Here is a 23,770-nt window from a genome sequence, read left to right on the forward strand (position 1 = left end):
ACAGAATAAAACTATACAGTAACAGCCTCATGCAAAGCATTCTGGGAACCAGAAATCATCATCAACCTTTTTCTGTTTCTTGCTTCAGATTTTGTTTCCCAGAATGTTTTGCTTGATGCTGTTTTTTTAGTTTTACTCTGTAAAGACAAAGACTTGTAAATGTTTCATTTTCATTTAACTTTGAACAAAATGTTGCCAGTAAAAAACATAAAATTAAATCTACGGTAAGTTACCGGCAACCCAGCTGCAATTTCTACGGAATTTTTTTACAGTGTAGCTCAGGTCTGATGTCATTATGCATGAATGCACACACATTCATTATTGTTCCTCTAACTGTGTTTACTCATCTGGTTTATTGTTTATGTAGTGTTTGTTGTTTGAACATTCACTGCAGATTTTATGAGTTTTGGTTTGAGAAAATGGCAGCTATTGGTTAGATTCGCTGTTTAATTGAAAACAACAGAAACTAAAAACCTAAAGGCTTGTAAAGATTCTGTAACGATGACATCAGCGACTTCATTTGCATTGAAATAAACGCTGCTCGTGTAAACCCTTCTTCATGTTTGGTGAAGTATAGAAAGTGAATAAATAAAGGTAGCTGAGTATCTCATGAGTAAGTTTTTCCAGACTCTCTGTTTAAGAAACCGATGGTTTAAAGGTATAATCAGTCGACAAACGCTTTCAAGTCTTCAGCGTTATTTACAGTTTTGAGTGAGTGAGAGAGATGGAAAGACAGCAAAGGCCCACACAATAAGTGCTGTTCGTTTCTGTGTGTGTTTCTGACTGTTGTGTATCTGTGATGTGTGTGTGTTGTGTGTACTTCCTCGCTGTAATTTATGGCAATCCACTGAGGAATTCACACAACTCAGCTTTTCCTTAACAACGGCCAGAGAACAACTCTCAATCTCTCTTTTCCTTTTCTTCCCAAACAGTGATTTCTCAGGCCAGTTTTAGTGCAGTGTCACACACAGAGAGAGGTTTATTACTGGTTTGTTCAAGTCGAATCACTTACAGATGTATTAACTTATTGTGCGTGACTGCTTAGCTGTCTTTACAAACAAACCAATGAAGATGATCCTTAAAATATTTAAGCGTTAATAAATATAAAAATTCGTATAGCACCTAGTTCAAAAGTCGTGCAATACATACGCCAAATTCCAATTTTATGTGCATGTAATACATAAGTCCTTCCAGTTCACTTATATGGCGCATCTTTTCATGTCGTTTTATTTTTTGGTTTCTCTTTTTTTCAGTTTTTTACCATTGTCACTTGGGTTTATGATTAGAGTTGACCCAAGCGACAATTGTAAAAAAAACAATAAATAAAACGACATGAAAAGATGCGCCGCATAAGTCAATGGGAAAGACTGGCGTATCATATGCATGCAAAATTGGAATTTGGCATATGTAGCCTATTGCACGACTTTTTAACTCTAAAAAGTCTAATCATACGTGTTTCATGAGAATGGGCTGGTAAAAATAAATACAGTATCCCATACGGTGAAAAATATTCTCTAACTTCTCTAACCAAAAATATGCATTTTTTAAAAAGTTAAGCTTAATTAAATATATTTTTTAATTTGAAAATTTTTTGAATCAACATATATTTCACATTGGCAATAAATACATTTCTACTTTTCCAAACCATTTGGCAAGAAACATATTTTTTGTTGAACCTTTTTAAACATAAAAAGTTTTTCTTCCAAAGTAAAGTGAATTTAAATGCTTTAAAATATATTTATTGTTATATTTTCAAATATACAAAATTTTGGTGAAAATACATTTTTGTAACATAGGCTATTTTTTTTTCGAAATATATTTCAGCTTATTATTATTATTATATGTTTATTTGAATTATTATTATTTATTTATTTTTTGCCGTATGCGATGTGAGCCATTGTAAAGTTGGCACACCAAACATTGTTTTGATTTAGTTCATAGAGGTTAATTTATTTATAAATAAAAATCTATTTGTTACTTTTGCAAACATCAGTGCTGTGTTGTACTGTAGTTTCAGGTAGGTTGTTCTTGTAGATGTTGCTAAACTTCTTATTAATTGTTTCAGTTTAATCACATAACAAAATATTAACCAGGACAGCAGACAACTCTGAGCCGGATCCGAACCGGAGCTGCTGACTACGGCTCAGATCCGGTGCGGATTCGGCCCCGAGTTGTCTGCTGTCTTATGCATAACATATGTCTAGTAAAGGAATAGTCCACTTTCATTTAAAAAATCCTGATAATTTACTCACCCCCATGTTATCCAAGATGTTTTTGTCTTTTTTTTGTTCAGGCTAAAAGAAATTAAGTTTTTTGAGGAAAACATTCCAGGATTTTTCTCCATATAGTGGACTTTACTCAACGGTTTACAGTTTCAATGCAGCTTCAAAGGGCTCTAAATGATCCCAACCGAGGCATTAGGGTCTAGCGAAACGATCATAATTTTCGCCAAAAAACAAAATAAAAGTACTTTTAATTCCCAACTTCTCGTCTTTCACTAGCCGTGTGTTGCAGTCCATTCTTAAACCCTGGGTTAACATTTTCATTTGCATATTTGTGGTGTCAACAGTCATGATTGGATAAAAAGCGATGTCAAACTGACTGAATTAGAATAGCGCGCTGTCACTTTAAATAACCGCATGTCTTGCGCTTTCGCTTCAGTGACAGAACAGATCGCAATGTAAATTCTTGGCTGTTTTGGGATGTCATTTTTACTCCAATTCAATTTTTTCAGTACATAAGTGGTAAAATGAGGTATGGGCTCTTCAGTTTCTGATTGCAGGGTTAACCCCATAACTCTGGATTAATTTCGGGGATAACCCTGCTTCTAAATTACAAGTGTGAAATGATTCTTAACCTAGGGTCAAAAGCGGTGTGAAAAGAGAGAGTTTCAGTGGATTATGTTAATTCGGTCTGTTGTCATGGATGATGTGCTTCAGTCTGGAGCAGGTGAAAGTGTTTTAGTTGTTATGGCTGTGACACATGACTCCAGTTATTCTTAATCAGATGATCGTCTGTATTGTTTTATTAATCTAACATCAGTCTCATATCTTAATAATGACTACAGGAAACCACAAACACAAGACCAGTTTGACCTGTCTTACGCACCGCATGCAACTCATGACTCGGTCGGGACTTTCAGCGTCAACGAAATCCAGCGTTAAACAAACACACACGCAAAACGCCGCTGCTACATTGGATAAACAAACTATATCCATTGTTTTCATAAGACTGGCTTACTTCTTCATACATCCAAAAACACACTTCTTCTTTCGTGCCATTGTTGAGCCTTGATATAAAAGGTTGTCACGTGAAGTGATGCTTGTGACATCTAGCGTCCTCGGTTTTCGCTCTCCCGCTGATTGACGTATTGGCGTGCTTTTCCAGGGGAAGTGCCATGATACGTAAGATGTACCCTTGTTCGAAAAAAAACTTTTTGAAAATTCAGCACAGCTGTAACATGTTTTTTGACACTTTGCATTCGTTTAGCATGAGGAAACAACTCTTAAACTTTGTTAACTAGTAAGTCAGAATGCATGAAATACCATTAAACCTCCCCTTTAATACTCAACATGTCAGTGTTGTAAAATATGTAACATAAATCAAACATTTAAGTCAATGGGAGTGTTTTTATTTCCAGAAGTGGGCTACATGTGAGAAAACCAAGATAAAATGATTCATGTATATAATTTTATGATTTATTGTAGGGTAGGGTTTGGGTTAGCCTGCATTAAATTTGAGTCATATACAAAACTATATAATCTCTAAGGCATATCCACATTTAAATTACTGTCTGTCATATGACTGGAGTCATCATTAAAGTCACGGCCCGTTTACAATAAGGCAAAAGACATATTCAATTGTAATCAGGGAAACATTTACACTGATGACCAAATCACCTCATCTACCTCTTGATACTTATACACATAACTAGCACTGTTTCCTAACCAGGCGAGATGTGACAGATTTTATTAGATGTTTGGCAGAAGAGAGAGAGAGAGCGAGAGGGGGTGGTGTCTTACTAACACAGACAGATTGGCTCCAGTTGTCTGGTCATTCATAGCGTGTGAAGAGCAAATGAAAAACATTCGTGCTCATGAGGGCAACAGCGTTATCACAATAAAATGAAAAGAAAATGAGATGAGATAAAGTTTCTCCTGGTGTCTGTCAGGTTAGGTGAGAGAGACCCCTACTGCAGGTCTACAGATGCTGAAATCTTTAAACAAAATATACATTTTAAGTTTTCATGAAATTTACCCAAATAAGTGTGTAAAAGAAGGTAATGAATAAACAACTGATATCATTAAAGAAATTTAGTTTGATCAAAAGACAGGTCGGCTATAGTGATTGTTTCCGGCAAAGCACGAAATCCCAGAGGCGTCCAGCGGGAGGAGCGAGTCATGAGCAAGCGACACACACAAAACATTATCCCACTATCTCTTATGATTCACTATGTTCGGGTCCTTTACATTATATCATTATATGCACTTACGCACCAATTACCAACAAAACACAGACATTTGATGCAGTTTTACTTACCGCCTGCGACTCCCGGTTGGGACCGCCCCATTTCAACTAAACCCAGCGTTAAACAAACACACACCCGGATAAACATTACATGGAAAGCTGAACAAGGATTTCTTCTCCTTACATCTTAAAACACACTTCTTCTTTTGTGCCATTGTTGAGTTTTGATATAAAACAAAGCTGTCGCATGCAGTGATGTCGGTGACTTCGACTACTTGAAGGAACAAAGCTAATGAGAGACCTCATGCTTTTCCGGGGGAAGGGCCCATAAAAGGAATAGGGGGTCAATGATACGTAACAGGTACCCATGTTTGAAAAAAACTTTCAGAAGCTTGTTTGGCACATAAATGCTTTGCATTTGTTTAACATGGGGAACTCTTTAACTCTATTAAAAAGTCAGAATGCATGAAATAGCAATAAACCCCTCCTTTAAAGGAAAACACCACCTTTTTAAAATATTTTACTACGTTCTTAACTCAACTAAGACAAATTAATACATACCTATCTTTTTTCCTACCCAATCTAACGAAATTACGTACCTATAGACACATAATTTTTTTATTGTTTTTCGTGATACTGTCACGAATTTCCGCGTTTTTTCGTTTATGTGTCATGAATTTCTGTTTATGTGTCACTGTCACGTATTGGTTTACTGCTTTTTCCTATTTTCAAACCATTTTTGCTTCGGTTTAGGGTTACATTTGGTGTTTGCGTTAGTATGTCACTTTAAAGCAACACTATGTAGTTTTTTTTACCTTTAAATAATGTCTCTAAAATTATTTCAGTGATAGAACAACTTTTAACTGGACAAATTGTACTGTTGCTGCAACCTAAGCAGCCTCCTAGCTGCTACAAGCACACTCTGAAAGTGGTGGTGGAGGGTAGAAAACACAGCCCCGCCCCTTCCCCTGCCTGCAGAAGAGTGTCTGATACCAAACACTGTTGCACTTTTCAACCACATGGGGGAGCTGTAAGTCATTTCTACATGGAAACTACATAGTGTTGCTTTAAGTATTGGTTTATACTATTTTTTCAGATTAATTTTTTATATTTTCTAAATTTTAAACCATTGTCGCCTAGCGTTAGGGTTAGAGTTGGGTCCGGGTAAGGATATAATTTTATGTAAATCTAACCCTAAACCGAAGCGAAAATGGTAAGAAATTAGGACAAAACAGTTGAGTAACCAATACGTGACAATGACACATAAACAGAAATTCGTGATACGATCACAAAAAAAACATGGAAATTCATGACAGTGTCACGGAAAAGAATCAAAAAGTTATGTGACTATAGGTACGTAATTTCCTGTGACTGGGCTGCTTTTTTCAATGCGTGCACTTAATCTTTGTACAGCGCCTCGTGAATGTGTTAGCATTTAGCCTAGCCCCATTCATTCCTTAAGATCCAAACAGGGATGAATTTAACAACCACCAAACACTTTCATGTTTTCCCTATTTAAAGACATCAGCAGAAAATAAAACATAGTGATTTTTAAGTCGATAAAAATGAGAACTATATTATATGGAGGAAGAGCACTTTGACCTCGGCGTGCAGTAACATCATCACTCCTGACTAATTTCCCTCTCGCTCAAACTTCTGTCAGTGCCCGAAGTGCTGTAAACTAAGTGCCCTTCCCTTCCGTTCTCATTTTTTATCCGCTTAAAAATTGCCACGTTTTATTTTATGCCACCATACTTACTCGTGTAACTACTCATGTAACAGTCTTTAAATAGGGAAAACATGGAAGTGTTTGGTGGCTTCTAAATTCAATCCTGTTTGGATCCTAAGGAATGAATGGGGCTAGGCTAAATGCTAACACATTCACAACGCGCTGTACAAAAATTAGAGGCATGAATTGAATAAAAATAGGTATGTATTAATGTGTCTAAGTTGAGGTAAGAACATAGTAAAATATAAAAAAAAACGGTGGTGTTTTCCTTTAACATTAGTAAACGCATTAGCTAACATGAATGAACAGTTTATCAGCATTTATTCATCTTTGTTCATGTTAATTCATTGTGCATTAACTAATGTTAACAACAAAATAAGTATTGGTAAATGCTAAAATAAACATGAATAAATATAAATAAATGCTGTAGAAGTATTGTTCATGTTTACAAATGCATGTATTAGCATGTGTTAACAAATACAACCTTACAATAAAGTGTAATTAAGTTTTTGTTCGCTAGATCTTTACAAAACTACGCATTGGTGCTTTGGCATTAAGCTCTGCAGATCTGTGTGCACCACTATCAGGACCAGAACCTAATACCTGAAATATTAAAAAGCTTTTTTATCTTCAACCATAAAGCAAGTGAAGAACCCCACCAAGAAATGTTCTTGATAAGAAAGATTTTTGTTGATCCCAACGGTAGATGTCAACAAGTCTGTTTTGTCTGAGCAGGGTTGTTTTTAGCCATCACAGGATGCCTGACTTATCAAGATGGACAAACGGGCGTCCCGCTGGACAGGAGACACACTGGCAGACACCAGCAGATCTTTCTCGTCTTGGCCGATAAGCGAGTCTGTGATCAGTGAGCTTCTAATGTCGTATCCTCCACAATAAAGCCAATAAAACAATTTCACTTTCATTGACCTTTAAAGTATTGAGAACTATGCAAGACAAGAGATTTATTTCTGGCGGCGCTTCATCAGATCAAAATCTCATCTGATGAATTAAAAATAGCACAGATAAGAAAACTTTATAGAAAATATTACTGTAATGTAAAAGCATCTCGTCTTATGTGAAAGCAACTTCAACATATTTAGTCTCTTCTGTCTGGACACATAAAAAAATTTATTTTAGTAATTTAGTAAATTTAACATATTAATTCACTGCATTTGTCTATGTATTCATTCTTTTGTCCTTATGTTTGTTTGTTTTTTTAAGCACAGAAATGTGACCTGATGTCTGTTTATCTCATAGGAATAAATCGTCTCTCTGTGAGGTCGAGACATCTGTCCGGGTATCTTGGTCAGCACACGATTTAGACGCTTAAGCAATGTTTGGATTACGGCACCGTGATCATGACCCAGAACATCCTTCAGACAAAACTCTGATCTGACCCGAGAGACAAACAAACATATTTTCAAGACTACTTTTTTTTATCACATACTCAACTTTGGATCTATCTGGGTTTGGACAGAATCTGGGTCTTGTGAGTTTAGGTTTTGTCTCTGTCGGGGCCGGTCAGGTCAAAGCAGATTACAGCTTTAATCCCCCAACCAGACGGCCATATCAGGAGAGACAGGAGGAGGTGTGGCTGCAGTCTAGACGGGGACGTAGACGGCCCCTCCCCAAGAGCCAAACTGTTCCTGGCACACATTTGCCCCCGGGGGCCGGTGATTTACACACTGGGAGTCTGCTCTCACAGTCACTAAATCACCTCGTGTGTACGTCATTTGGTTTAAAGAAAGACAATTCCTACGATTTCAAAAGAATAGGTAAAGTTACCTACGATCATTTAACCCAACAGTTTTGTGTTCCCAACCATAGGTTGTACTTGTAGTGCAGTAAGATGCCTATAAACGGAGCATTTTAAGGCAAACAACGCCAAATTAGCAAACAAACACAAATTCAAGAGCAGCATTCTGTATTTTTTGTTTTATTTTGGCATTTCTTTGTTTGCATTATATTAAGCAAAGTGCATCTTCTTATTGTCCCATCAACACATTGCACAATACATAAATAACAATGCATATAAAACTTCGTATTTACACGTAATAATATATTTATATTTAACATAAAATACATTTTAGCTTTAATTTCACTTAAATTCTCAATAAAGTCATTTATTAAAGTTAAGTCCGAGTTTTTTTTCGCAGTCCCTCCGGAGGTCTCGTCAGCGGCGCGCGAAAAAAACAACATAGTCCGCAAAAGGTAAGGGCTAGTCCGTTTCAATGGCGATGACGGAATGGGGCGTTATCGATTATTAAATATGACCTCCAGCCAGCAGGGGCAGCTACTGATGAACTGTCTTGTGTAGCATTGCCCCCAGCCCTTTACGAAACTGATCTGCACGGTGAAACCCGTCTGCGGCTGCAGGCTGAACTCGTGGTCGTTGGGTCTCTGCAAGCTTCCCGCCTTCTCGAAGTCGAAGGCTTTTATGGAGAATCCGGGAAAGACTTTATGCACCAGAAGCGTACGCGAGTCTGGGTTGTCCAGTGTGGCTGACTTGATGAATATCGGATAGGAGCTCCGGTTGTACACCCAAACGCCGTCGGCTTCGCGACTGAGCTGGATGCCGTAGCCGATCTTGGCCCGAACCTTTTGCACCAGTTGACTCTTGTTGTCGGAGGCGAGTTGGCCCAGGCAAAAGCCCGTGCCTTGAGGTAGGTCATAAAAAATGTCCAAAGACGACTCCTGGACGGAATAGAGACGCCCCACGCGGGTCTTTTCCTCCCAGTACGCCACTACACACCAGTGAGGCTGTTCTCCACGTTCCTGAAGAGCCAGAGAATCTGCCAAAACATAAAGAGAAACCAGAGATTAAAATCTAATAAATCTTTGTTAGAAATTCACATTTACAGAATCTTAAAGTGGTCAAGCTTTTTGGGACCTCATTTATAAAGCGCACACACAGATTTGATCGTAAAGTGTGCGTACGCAAAAATCCTCGGCAAAGTCCACATAGCTGTCAAAAGATTAATCGCGATTAATCGCATACAAAATAAAAGTTTGTTTTTGCATAATATATAATATATGCATTTAAGAAAGATTAACATGTATATTTATTTCGATTTTAAAATACTTTATATTCAATATAAACAAAAAATATATATATACATAAATATTTTTTTCTTAAATGTATACATGTATTTGTGTATTTATATATGCATAATAGTTACACATAACACACACACAAATATATTATGCAAACACAAACTTTTATTTTGCATGCGATTAATCGTGATTAACCGCGATTAATCTTTTGACAGCCCGTTTTTGCCGTGGAAAAGCGTTTAGTGCCACGTCAGGGTCTAAACAGACGTACGCACTTTTGCTTGTCCGATTGCTTCAAGTTTTTGGAAAATAAGCAATTTTTGCTGCTCAAAAGGATTTAAACATTGACAGGTGCTCTTTTATATGTCTATGACATTAATGTGGGACATTAATAATTGTTTAAAGGTGGAAATCTGCAAACAATTTCAAGTTCGATTTATAGATTTCATGTCAGAAAGTATGCATGTTTTCTATGCGTACATTCGTTTTATGAATCACACATGCGCGCTTTTGAGAAATTATCTGAATTTTATTTTACATTTTCGAAATGTTGGTGTCCCCTGGTGACGGGTTTGTTTCTGGTCTAAGGTGGTCTACAAGGTTTAAAGCAGGAAGATTACCCGTCTAGTCTAGCTAATGACCATGGAAGACATGCTTAGACCAGTAAGAAACCATGTGAAACCAATTTACTGTAGAAACTGGTTTTAGCTTGACTTTCCAATTAAAAATAAGTTTTAACGTACCAATAACAAAGTTAAAAAGATGAGCGAGGGTAGAAACGATAAAACTAAAGTGATGGGAAAAGTCAGATCATCATCCTTCATATTATCGTTCATGAGACAATGTGGGAATGTCAGGAATCTAAACATTGGCTTTCAGGCAATGCTTACATGAGCGGCGCTGCCAATCATTCCTTATCCCAACCAAACAATAAATCTAACCCGAACCTACCAATCAGAGAACTTTACTTGTGATGTCATAACGTACTTCATTACGAAGTCACATGCAGCAATTTTTTGCAAACTGCAAACCAGGTTTTGTGGAAAAACTCCCAGAATCCTCTCTGTCTGTAAGTCTTTAATCTCAGAGAGGGCGAGCAGGCCGTCATTTAACCGTGTAGTTAATTACGCACCACCCCAGACTGCAGCGTTCATTATAACCCTTACAAACGTGGTATTACCATGGTACCATTTCCAAACAACTATGTTTTTTGACACATATGTAAGTGTATATCTCAAAATAGCAGATTATTATCATATGATGCTATTACTGAAGCACGCTGTAGAGATCCAGCCGAGTCTTTCCTCTCATCTGTATGTGATCATTATAATACGACTATCTGTCTGGACTTGTCAGCGTGTTTTAAACCACTATGGTATTTATCTCGCACACGCATCCAGCACAGACTCCAGATCTGCTCACGACGACTCATTGAGAAGATTTATGTTACAACACTGATCTGAAATCAGTCATCAAGGAAAGTGTCACTCACTTAGATACAGACAATAAAATGTTTAGTTGTGTGTTTGGTTGCTATGTGCCAGACCGATGCTATTTTAGTTGTGATAGTTTACTGGTCTCTGTTGTGACAGCATTAACACTTACGCACATCAGATCTAAAACTACAGCAGTAAGCAGACTGTGTGTGTGTGTGTGTGTGTGTGTGTGTGTGTGTGACAGACACACTATAGGTGCAATTAAACACAACCATTACACAAACACAGACACACACAGGTAAACACATGTGACTGGATGTGTGTGTATAGGTTATAGATTTATAGCGATATGTGTGTGTGGCGTCTGTGTGTCGGTCGGTTGGGTGAACATGGTGTCACCCCGACTGACATGGTGACAGCCAGACGCAGAGAGTGTCCCAAAATAGAGGGTGCAACATGACACACACACACACACACACACACACACACACACACACACACACACACACACACACACACACACACACACACACACAGTGGGTCACTGGCAGTTCTGGATAAGATCTTGTGTAGCTTCCAGCATTCAGTGGACATCCTGAATGTTGTTAGCTCAAATGCTATCCGTCTCTCTCTCTCTCTCTCTCTCTCTCTTTGCACTCCCCCATGTCTCTCTCCCTCTCCAAATCAAATGTGCTTTATTGACAACAGTTACAATGTATCGCCAAGACATACAAGTATCTCTCTCTCTCTCTCTCTCTCTCTCTAACCAACACAAAAAAGAGGAAAGAAGTCATTCGGTGGTATATAAATATGACAACATGAATAAAACAGCAATCTCTTAAATATGTCTTATGATTCAGATATGTTTAATAAAATATGTATGTGTAAAAGAATTTGTGTTTTAACTTTTTCCCCGCCATTGACGAGTTATCTCGTCAATTAAAAGAAAACGTTTCCCTGCCAATGACGCTTCCCTAACAAGTTTTTATGAAAATCTGTAATTCCGCTATTATTCACTAGGTGGCTTAAATTTGTCTTACCAAATTTATAAAAACTGAAACAAAAACGAATTCAACAACATTTTTAACCCCGTGTATGTTTTGATCATCGTTCTGAATCTGATCTCTAACAAAAAAACTTTACAAAAATTTCAGCTTTTTGCTCAAAATTTTGTCTTTTTAAAGAAACTTATCCATATTTAAAGGGGCAGTGTGTGAATTTTAGCAGCATCTAGTGGTGAGACCCAGCTTGGTCCACTGCTCACCCCTCTCTTTTAAAACACATAGAGAAGCTATGGTAGCCGGCACCGGACAAACATGTCATCGTCGGAGACAACTTAGTAAAAAAAATTGTCCGTTAAGGGCTTCTGTAGAAAAATGGCGGCACAAAATGGCGACTTCCATGTAAGGGGACCCTTGGTGTATGTAGATAAAAAGGTCTCGTTCTAAGGTAATAAACACATAACGGTAGATTATGAAAGGTCTTTATACACCACTGATAATATAGTTTTGTATATTATATTGCATTTCTGTCAAGAGATCCTTCTAAAAAATTACACACTGCACCTTTAAGAGGTTATAAAAAAGAACAAATAAAGAGAGGACGATACGTTTTTGTTCATTATGTTTGTTTGTTTGTTTGAAAGCAGGTGGTCTGTTCTTTCATTTAAAATATTGTATGTTTATATATTTATAGACGTTTCATCAGACGCATGTGCGTTGTCGCGGTTACGCGTTTGTTCGGAACTTTACTTTGTTTAATGGTCTGACTAGTTGCTAAACTGAACTCTTGAACAAATACTTTGTTGAATATAACAAATGTTTTGGTTTCCTATGTATTGTGTTTTTTATTTTGCTTGTTATATAAATAAACTACTTTAAAAGGACTTTGTTGTTATTTATTTTTAGCGGAGTTTACAGGAAAGCCGCTTGTTTATGTTGTTACTGCTGAAACCACTATAGAAGAAAATTTTCCTGAGAGGTATTTTGTGAAAATCATAAAAAATGCTGGAGAACTTTTTTTTAAACAGCTGGCGGGGAATGAGTTAAATAGCAAATTTAAAGGAACAGTATGTAGGATTTTTAAATGATAATATTTTGGCCTGACTACTGTTGTCAGTGATATAAGTATTTGAAATTAAAATGATTTCTTAATGTCTAGTGACATATCAGGATCATTTTATGATTAATTGATATAAATTTCTTACATACTGTTCCTTTAACACTTAACACTTTACTTTTAAGAGTGACTGATCAAAACTATATGCATTGTTTTACATGGATTGATCATAGGGCTTGCCTGCTCAGACAGAATCGCCTCGAGGTTGGCTATTTTCGATTGCGGAGGTTACAAAAATTGGCATGCTCACCTCCGCGCAATATGACGTCTCGCGCACCCAACGGGCACAACGTCATTGATGTCATTTTTGCCACGCGCACCAACGCACTCATGCGGACACGTCGAGTATAAGCAAGACTTTAGCCTACCAGACACAAATGATAGTGAATTTCATGATAGTGTTTTCAAAAAACATTGCAGCAAAGTTTTTCCTTTTAAGGAGCCTCAGATTTTTAAACACATTTGGACATCAACTAAAAAAGCGTCTGGACATTTAATGGAATCCCACACAAACACACACACGGATGCACACAGCAGTCTGGAAAAGTTAATGATTATTTCTGTCTGTCTCCACACACACACACATAGAGAAGGAAAGTCTGTGGGTTTTATCGATTGGTTGCCGTCTGGCTGAGGTTCACAGGAGGTGACGGCGTTCTTAACCTCTGCAACAGTGCGTGTACGTGTGTGTGTATTTGTGTGCGTGTCTGTATACGTGCATGCATGCTAAAGGGCTTTTGTGTTGTAGCCTAAACCTGTGACCAGAACAACGCACACTTGCACAACAATGGCAAACGAAAAACAAACACACAGACACAATGCTTAGTCAACATCCAGCATCTGCCTGCTCCTCTTGTACACATTTTCTAAACCTCAGCACCCAAACCATTTATTGTGTTATTATAGTGTCCAAAACTCACTTTAACACTAATGCTGTTATACTGTAGCAGTGTTGTGTTACATTAGAAACCACATTGTGACACGACATTAAATCAAGCTTTTGTAGAGACAGCCGTCTGTCTACACAACCTCCAGACATTAATGAGCAGTCATGCAAAATTCCAGCTAAACAAATAAACCTGCCGGCAGATCCCTCTGATGTTCGTGTCGGTTACGGCTCTATAAATATGATCTTTTCCCCGGGCGTAATCTCACAGACACACACACGCACGCGCGCACGCTTTCAACAGAGAGAAAGACATGCAGACAGACACACGGAGGCCAAGAGACAAATGTTTGGCTGCGCGTCTTTGTTTGGAAGTCAATAAAGGAAACTGCCAATTAGTGTGAGAGCCGTTACATAACACACAGAGGCAGGAAAACCTGCAACACAAAGGAAATACTTCACATCGGCCTCCATTGTGCGCTAATACACCGATCAGACGTTAGCAGATCGCTCCCATTTTACGACGTACGGATTGTTTCTCGCTTACTGTATACTGTACATAGGTGTGTCAGGGTCAAAGATCAGACAACTATCACCACCATTCAGTATTTACTAGTTTGCTAAGGTCCTGATTGGACTCATCAGAAACATCTTAAAAAAAGTCTAGATGATCCTGATAAACTAGACAATCACTGTGACCCATCCCTAATAAATGCCATCATATTCTTGTCTCTCATCCAACTAAACCACTTAAATTTGCATTTGTCTGTAATGGTGCATCACGTCTACAATGATATCCAGCTCCAATATGCAGCGATAACTACCAGCATTGTTCTTAATCCAGGATGTTAGCAATCACCGTGGGAACCAAATCTCATCGTGTACGTGTGTATTTTAGACAACCAGTCGGGCAAGTCGATTGCAAAAAGCTTTTTACTGTCAAAGCTTTGTGCTGTGTTTAGATAGCATTAAATTATACCGAATTCAATCCTTCATTCATCACCCGTCGAGCAGACAGTCGGCCCGGCGACGTTCCTCTGAATGATGTGAGAAAACAGATCGTCTGTTTCTCTGTTTAGGTAAGTCAATAGATTGTGGTTTAAGGAAATGTTTGTGGTTTGAGGCGTCTGACGCTGCTGTTTGTCTGTAACATACACGCCGAAGACCTGAGGGCATGCAGAACGTCTCATTATAAATGATTTCTTTTTCCATTTCCTTTTAAGTTTTAATCATTCTTGTTCCTCTTATTTGCACAATCGTTTCAGGCGCTTTCTCTTAGTGAAGAAGAGAAGCCAAATAAATTTCATTACATTCGTACTTCAAAGCGGATCGACGCAGCTTCAAGCAACGTCTTTGTGTCAGTTTCTTGAAATGTTTTCTTTCCGCTTTGCGGAGGCGACCGGGAGGCCCTGCCCAAAACTCAAGGCTTTTTCCTCTGATGTCATTTCCTGTGCTGCCCTTTCCTCCTTGGCTAACCCAAACAACCCCGGAATGAGACGGGAGGTTGTCACGGTAACTCTGTATAGGGCCTGTAAGGGGGTCCAGAAACATTCGCGACCTGCCGGGGTCTCTCGGCTCAAACATTCATGGGACGTTCATAAAGGACTGATTGTGGATTGGCAGAAATGTTTTAAGAACAGCCGGAATGCAACAAGTTTCCAGCGGCAAATAACGGTCCTGTCCTCGCAGACAAAAAATTCAGGCAATCAAAACATGAGGGTGACCCAGATAATTCTTATGATGAAGAGACAATCTATCACCACACAAACACACAGCTGAAGATTAAACTTCCCTAATTCAACTTTAACCAGAGATGCAAAATATATAAACAAAGAAATATCAGCCATATTCTCTACTGGAATAGATTAAAGGATCAGAATCACTCAGTATACTAAGGCAACCAACACAAGCTAACAAACAATAAATAGCGATGCTAATATTTTCTAATAAAACTAATATTAAAACAAGTTCATGTACACAATCATAACTGAGGAGTGTAAAACAGCAGATTAAGCTTTTATATCAAGAGTAAACAAATGACATGTTGGTTTATTTTATGAACATGCCCAAAATAAAACGATTAATCGCGATTAATCTATAGCCGAATAAAAGTTTTTTGTTTACATCATGTGTGTAAACTGTGTATATTAACTTTGTATAGATAAATACACACACATGCATGTATATATTTAAGAAATGTTTACGTGTGTATATACATTTGTATATTTATGTATAATTTATATTATATATAAATATAAATACTTTATATATAAATATATATTTTTTCTTACAAATATACATGCATGTGTGCATATTTATATATAGATAATTATTATTCACAGTTTTACACACATATATGATGTAAACAAAAACTTTTATTCTGCAATAGATTAATCGTGATTAATCATTATGCATCCCTAGGGTCAGGGTTATTATTGTTTACTAAAGTTAACTATTAAAGCATGTAATAAAATATAGATCTATCTACATTGTAAAAACTGAAAGTTGGATGTCCTTAAACAAATTATTTCGATTCGTAACACCTAAAAAGTTTCATTTAAAAAGTTTTTACAACTTAAAGTGAGAAATTTTAAGTTGAAAAACTTTTAGGTGTTACGAATTGAAGTAATTTTTAAGATAATCCAACTTTACAGTGTAAATATTAGTTGAAAAAAATAGCTTAGCGCTAGCAAAAAACTGAAATACGTTAAGATGAGGCACTAAATTATTAACTGAAACAAAATTAAAAACTAAAACTAAGACTCAAATAATTTACTAAAATGTAAAATAATTTTTAAGTCAAAATAACTTTAACTTAAATAGAAATATTATTGTGAAAAAAAATTATAAAAACAAAAAAAAACAGCTCATAGTAAAGTTAGTAAAGATAAAAATATAAAAATAAATGCTGAAAAAAGAATTGTGGACAACCGGTTGCACATGATTAAATTAAGTTCTTAAAATGAATTTTATTTTTTGTAAACTTGATTCAATCATGTTGAACTGTGTACATAATTGAATTACATACGTCCAACAAGTTTTAAAAAACAAATAATTTAATTCAATCATGTGGAACCGGTGTTTTTTTCAGTGTAAAATATCAACTTAAACAACTTTTAAATTCATTTATTTCTCCTCAAACAACAACGCACAAAAAAACCAGCAAAAATAAAAACTATGTATAACGTTCAGACTGTGGTAGTAAAACATTTTTGTGCAATCTCTCTCTCTCTTTCTCTCTTTATGAAAAAGCCAAAAGAGTGAATGAGAAGGCCAGAGAGACGCTTTCAGCGGGAACATGTTTCCCTGTGTGTGTGTTTGGACTTTTCTTCCCCTGCCAAAGAAACCGACAACCAACCCCGAAACTCCTCCCTCGACCCGTTTTCCTCTCTGAGCTTCATTCACTCAATCCAGCAGGAAAACCACACGCACACCTCAAAACCTACAAGTTCTCCTAGTTTAGCGAACTTATTTTAACATCTAAAGTTTTATAATTCACCATCTTTACACTTCACATACAGTCAGAAGTCTTTCAAATAATAATGAATACAATTCACAGCAATCGATTGAAACATAAGATGATAATAGAGGAGGTGTTTGTTGTTTATGTTGTGTGTCGGTACAGGAGCGCTTGTGCTTTCATTCAACACACACACACACACACACACGAAAAACTTAAAACAAATGCCGGGGAGGCCGGGAAAGGGGATCTCTACACACACATAACCTATAGCACACATTGGTCTCTGTACTTTAACATGTGTTTATGTAAAGCTTCCATCAGTTAACCGCTCTTATCTGAAAAGCCATCTAAAGACCCCTCGCACACACATACGCCCAGCGCTGAATTAAACACCATCATAAAAAACTCTTTAAAGTCCTCGTAATGAGAAACATCTGTACGCTGGAACTAACATGCCCTCGCTCGCTCTCTCGTAAACACATTTGTCTCTGTTTGTGCGTATTTAGAGGAACGGATGAAGGAACGGATCTATACAAGACGACAGATGAAGAAACAGATGAAGATGATTTCGGGTTCTTACCTGAAAACCCCATAGGGGCTGAATAAGTCGTTCCCCCGGTTTCAGTGGAAGCAGGGACCGAACCTGGAGAATCTGTGGAGGAAGAGAACGACAGCTGTCAATCACAGGGTCACATGATGCGATTACCCCTTTAAACATCATGTCAAATAAAAGAAAGATTTGGGTAAAAGTTTAAACCCCAGCGAACATTCAGTTTCCTGTTACTTGTGCTTTTTTCTGTCATGCAAAATAAATAAACCATTTCTGAGGTTAAACTCTTTGCCAAGAAAGCGGTTTGTGAGAACAAGACGTTTAGTTTTAAGGATCTATTACAGCAAGTTAAAAACAACGAACTAGTCAGGAAATCTCTTCTAGCCTTGAAATTATTTAACTGGCGTACTTGTACTCGTTTTATTTTCCAATATGTTCTGATCTTGAGTCAGTTTTGCAATAAACTGTTGAACATCATATCAGACGCTGATTTACAAAATCCCAGCAGCTCACGCACGGTAGTACTGTGTTGTTACCATGGTAATTTTGGCTTTAGATCTGTTAACCATTCAATTGACCAATCAGACGCTGAACAAACCATGTGGGCGCTAACTTGCTATTTCTGTGTTGCTGAAAATAAGTCTACACTGTAAAAAACAAATCTGTAGAAATTACAATGGTATTGCAGCTGGGTTGCCGGTAAATTACCGTAGATTTACATTTATGTTATTTACTGTCAACAGTTTGTTCAAAGTTAAATGAACATTAAACATGAACAAGTCTTTATCTTTACAGAATAAAACTATACAATAACAGCCTCATGCAAAGCATTCTGGGAACCAGAAATCATCATCAACCTTTTTCAGTTTTTTGCTTCAGATTTTGTTTCCCAGAATGTTTTGCTTGATGCTGTTTTTCTAGTTTTATTCTGTAAAGACAAAGACTTGTAAATGTTTAATGTTCATTTAACTTTGAACAAAATGTTGCCAGTAAATAACATAAATTTAAATCTACGGTAAATTACCGGCAACCCAGCTGCAAATTTCTACGGAATTTTTTTACAGTGTAAAATTTTAAGGTTTTTCTTTTAAAGTCACCTGTTTTTTGGAAATGTGAAATGTTCCCGTTTTACAGCAAGACCTAAACCAATACTCTGAAAAAGCCAAATCAACATTTAACCTGCGGAGTACCAGAGTATAGAAAATAACAAATTATGTTTTAACTATTGAACTAGGACATGTCCCCGGTTTTTATTTGGAAAAATCTGGTCACCTTAGATTATGTTTAGAATTGCATGTTAGCGTTAGCACGCATTGCAGTCTTTGACTAAATTTGTCATCAGTTTAACATAGGTGACTAAATTTGTGGTCACTTGTAAATCAGGTCATGGACAAATACTAATAATATAATAAAGGTAGTTTGTAATGTTCACAAATATGTAAACATATTAAAAACCATGGTATAGCTTTGATATAATCTGAACAACCTTGGAGTACCATGTTAATTTTATTGCATATGAATACAGTCATCCTAAAATAGCATACCACGGTATTACTATCTGACATTACTGCAATAAACACAAAGTTTTAGGTTTAAGTATATTTAAAAAGTCTTTGTGCCTGGATAATACCTTAAAAATGCTGTCTAGGTTTGTCTCTCTCTGTGATTTTACGACTGCTATTTCTCAATCAAAGATCTTTGTCATTAAAAAGCCTTTATTAGCATAAACATTCGACAAACCCACTTAATCTTGTTTTTTCTCATTGGTGCTGCTTTGATTGGGAGCTCAAACCAATTGAAATGCAAATGCTTTACAACAATGACGTCTCTTCGCACCTCACCGTCACCAAAGTGTGAACGTCGGACAGTTACCACGGCGACAGACGCATGTGTGTGACAGCGTGACTGACAGACAGTCTTCATCATCTTGACATTATCACATGCGCTAATGAATCTACACACACACACACACAAAGCATAGTATCACAACCATGAGTGACAAATAACTTCCTCTCGGTGTAACTCTCTCTTTCAGTCTGGCTGACTTCTATTGTCTCTCGTCCAAGAGCCGAACACAGCTAATGGAAGTGTGTATGTGTGTGTGTCCCCTCAGGAAATGTCCTCCCCGAATTGACTTTCCTGTCCTCCACCACAGTCTCTCTCTTTCGTTCACTCATTCTTTCTCACTGGCAAACTCAAAAAATGAAAGACTCAGAGTAAAAGAGTCAGAGTTAGTCATTCCCACACACACCACGCACATCTTTTAGTAATTCCCATTATAAACATCACCAGACTAACAAATCAACGCAGAAAGAATTTTAACACACATATCCGTTCAGGCTCAAGCGGCCTAGGCTGAATTTCTCCGGCGTAAGTGATACCGCTTCGGTCAAATAGTGTGAGGACTGAAATAAAGGAGGATCTTTACGAGACCAATCGGCAGGAAACTTCTCTCTGGACTTTGCCAAACACAACACGCTCTCCGTGTTGCTTATCTGAAGCGAATACACGCAGGGCATACTTACCAAGCACACTGCATTATGGGTAGAGACTAAGAGAGTTCAGTCGGAGGAAAGACGCAAACAGACACTCCCAAAACCTCAGATTAATTCGACAGATAAATCAACTCTGAGCTGTTCCCGGGTTTCCGCTTTTATACAAACTACTCATCAAGTCTCTCTCTCTTTTTCTTTCTGTACTCGGCCCTGCGGCAAAACATCCAGGCAGACAAACCCCCCATCCAAAAGTGGCGACTGGCATGGTGCCACCCTATGACCGCAGCTTAATTCTGTCCAAACTAAATCATAACACATCACATACGCAGAGCTGCTGCTGCTTTACTGTCACTATACCATGAGTGCTTTTCCTATAGTATTTGCAAGTAAAACAGAAACAAGAATGGAAAATTCACTTTAGTGTTTCATGGGAAAGTAGTCAAAGGAATGTGCTTTATGACATCATCAGTCCAGTGTTACATCATCACTTCCACAAAACTAAGTTTTTTTTTATTATTATGAAACTTCAACTTACCAGGTGGTTTAAGAAAGTCAGTGGGATATCTTGAGTAGGGGGGTGGGGGGGATTCTGGAGAAAAAGAGAGAGAGAGAGAGCAGTTTAGTGAGTGGAGATGTGTGTTGATGATAAGGCCTGGTATTCTCCAGCAGAAGAAGTGTTTGTGTAGTGCTGAGGGTTAGAGGCAGGACAGCTCTGATAAACACACAGCCGACTGGCGCCAGACACACACACACACACACACGCACAAACTTCAGAGGCCATCCAGCCCATGAACCACACAACAGATTTAAAACATTGTACTGTATACAAATAAACGCGAATTATGGACCCTGAAACTTCAAACAAATTGAAGTCTGACTTTTAAATACAGAAAGTTATTGGAAACTAGTAAACTACTAACATAGCATGTTTTCATAAAAACCCAAACTCGTTTGCACTGTTATGCCAAATACATTAAAAATGTATGCATGTGTGTAATTGCAGCATACATCACAGGCTATACTGTGGAATGTGAATTGCATTAAATTTTTATAGGATAACATTTTATTATTATCGTTTTTAAGTCATTTAACTATAGCCTACACATTTACCCTTAAGTGCTTTACGCAATTTAAGTATATACATGGCGTAAAACCCCAACGATTATCTATATCATCTATATTTACATTCTTGCATTTGCCAGACGATTTTATCAAAAGCGACTACAAGATTGTATCAGTATGTGTGATTCACGAGAATCAAACCTAACGCAATGCTTTATTAATTGAGCTATCAGATATATAATATACACGCTAATGGCTTACCGAGCTCGCACAATCTGCTCATATGATGCGGGTTGCAGCACACGAGCTCCGGGTTGATTTTCCCATAAGATTCACAGCACGAAAGTCTTTTTAATTCCGTTGAATGCCGGAGGTCCGGCCACCGGAACACTTTATAGAGCAGCAGCGGGAGCGGGTACGACTGTTGACCCAGTCTGGCGTCTACTTTAGCGGGCAGGAGGAAGCAGGAGCTCCGCGCTCCCCCCTTGGACTCCACCGCCTGTAAAAGCAACTCCAGCTGTTTCTCTTTGATCTTCTTCAGGATGGAGTAGGTCAGGGCTTTCAGTTCGGCCTCAGTGCCGGGGTTCGGCTTACCACCGACGCCCGGTTTACCGAGGCAGCAGCCCGCGGTGCCACTGCCGCGCGTCCCGGTGTCCGCGTCGCCGTCGCCCTCCACGGGCGCGCGGCTCCTCCAGAGTCGCCGGACGAGCCCCGATCGTTTGGTCCTGAACATGCGGGACGGCAAGAGGGTTCCCCGGCTAAAAAACGGCCATTTTGTCCGCAAATCATGAAGATCCCGGGGTCCGAGTCCGCAGCCGGAGAGTACGCGGCGGAGAAGCGGCGAGCACGAGACGCGCAGGCGATCTGTTTCATGCGCCAGTCTTATGTATTATTTCACCAGCCGAACCGACACCGAAGGAAAGTAAAAACCTTGTACGATCCAGCAAAACCTAAAACCTTCCCGCACCCTGCAGATAACGCGTTCGCACTGATGTCAGGGTATAACCTAAAATAATTAAACATCCATACAGTGGTCCGATATTAATCCGCACGATCTGATTTTATGTCGACCCGGTTCCTCTGGATCTCATCGTGTTCCTTTTTCTCCAAGCAGACGCGTTGGAAACCAAATCCGCAGGTCTGATCCAATTGGCACCAGCGTATAAATCCACGTCTGAGAAACTGCAAAGTATCTTAAGCGCTTGTGTTTCCTGATGAATGTGTGCCTTAAAATATTACGACGCTCGGAATATCCAGAAAAAACCTTTAAGACGCAGATTCTTCCCAAATCATAAATGCACACACAGTTACCGAGCCTGAGAAACAACAAGCGAGTCGATCAGAACTAAAAGACTGAACGACACGAATAAGATCAGGCGCCTGCCTCTCTCTCTCTCTCCCTGTGTGTGTCTCTGTCTGTCTCTCTCTCTCCCTCTCTGTGTCTCTCATTGGCGCGCCGCGGGTCATGTGGTTGTCTAGACACCCTGTCGCTTAAAAAAAAAAGAACAAGCAGGAAAAAAGTGATTGTGTTGCGCAAATATGAAACAAAGTAACATGAAACATCAGACTGAATACATTTGTCCGTTTATAAAGTTACAAAGTAACAGTGGTTAGAGAAGCGGGAATAAGTTGAAATTTGTTGTGTTAGTGAGGTAAAGTCTAACAAGAGCTCAGGATAGAGGAACACACACACACACACTGGCGCCAAGCAAACAGGTAAATTCACATTATGAAGCACACACAACAAATATTTATCACAATTGTGAGACTTCAGGACGCTTTTGGACGGGACACACACGTGGGTGAATTTGAACATTAGGTTGTGAAATTTAAATACAGGGCACAAAATAGTCTGTTAACATTAAAAGAGACACGATAAGTACATTGTTTAGAAAATGTAAATATCTTTACACAATGGCATTATGAAATCTAATTCTTTATAACAATATAAACATGTAGGAATATAATCACTCTATTGGTTATGTTTGTGAATGAGTGAATACTACTGCCGCCTACTGGTGAGAAATATAACACCTCTCAAATACAACTGGCGTCACTGGTTTAAAGGGATAGTTCACCCAAAAATGAAACTTCTGTCATCATTTACTTATTTACTGTATACATTTCTTTGTTCCGATAAACACATGGGAAATATTTTGAGCAATGCTCGTATCCAAATCGTTTTTGCGCCCCATTCACTTCCACAGCTGTATACAAATAAAAGAGTGCAACAGAAAAGAAAAGGAAAAGAAACAACATGGTAATCGATAAAGATATGGCTTGATATGAAAAATACGGGTAGGCTAAAAAATATATGCCCATATATAGAAATATGGAAAACGGCTTAATGTCAAGAAACAATATTATCAGTATTTTTCCCACAGTAAGTCCATAAGGAAAACTTTAACTGGCCATTCACTTAAAGGTCAAAACCCCCATCAAGCAAACAGAGTCAAGTCGTTACGCGGGGTTTTTAAAGGGATGAGAGAGGTCGCGCCCTCTGATCAATG

General features: G+C 38.1%; 1 protein-coding gene across 1 annotated transcript; it reads right to left on the minus strand.

Moving 5' to 3' along the window:
- Positions 1-8,103: 8,103 nt before the first annotated feature.
- On the minus strand, positions 8,104-22,668 carry smad7 (SMAD family member 7). The gene is made up of 4 exons (XM_065243794.2): positions 21,522-22,668; positions 20,734-20,787; positions 17,734-17,805; positions 8,104-8,988 (listed from the first exon to the last, which is right to left on the minus strand). Exons 1-4 carry the CDS (start codon positions 21,991-21,993, stop codon positions 8,450-8,452), a joined length of 1,137 nt encoding a protein of 378 aa, XP_065099866.1. The 5' UTR covers positions 21,994-22,668; the 3' UTR covers positions 8,104-8,449.
- Positions 22,669-23,770: the final 1,102 nt, after the last annotated feature.

The sequence above is a fragment of the Paramisgurnus dabryanus genome, chromosome 18 (assembly GCF_030506205.2).
Source record: "Paramisgurnus dabryanus chromosome 18, PD_genome_1.1, whole genome shotgun sequence".
Classification (NCBI taxonomy): Eukaryota; Metazoa; Chordata; class Actinopteri; order Cypriniformes; family Cobitidae; genus Paramisgurnus; species Paramisgurnus dabryanus.

Excerpts from the sequence above, each read along its gene's own strand:
- smad7 (XM_065243794.2), bottom strand. The coding sequence starts at position 21,993 with ATGTTCAGGACCAAACGATCGGGGCTCGTCCGGCGACTCTGGAGGAGC. Across the intron at positions 17,806-20,733 it reads TGACTTTCTTAAACCACCTG|ATTCTCCAGGTTCGGTCCCT; the intron begins GTAAGTTGAAGT and ends CTTCCTCCACAG. Across the intron at positions 8,989-17,733 it reads AGCCCCTATGGGGTTTTCAG|ATTCTCTGGCTCTTCAGGAA; the intron begins GTAAGAACCCGA and ends ATGTTTTGGCAG.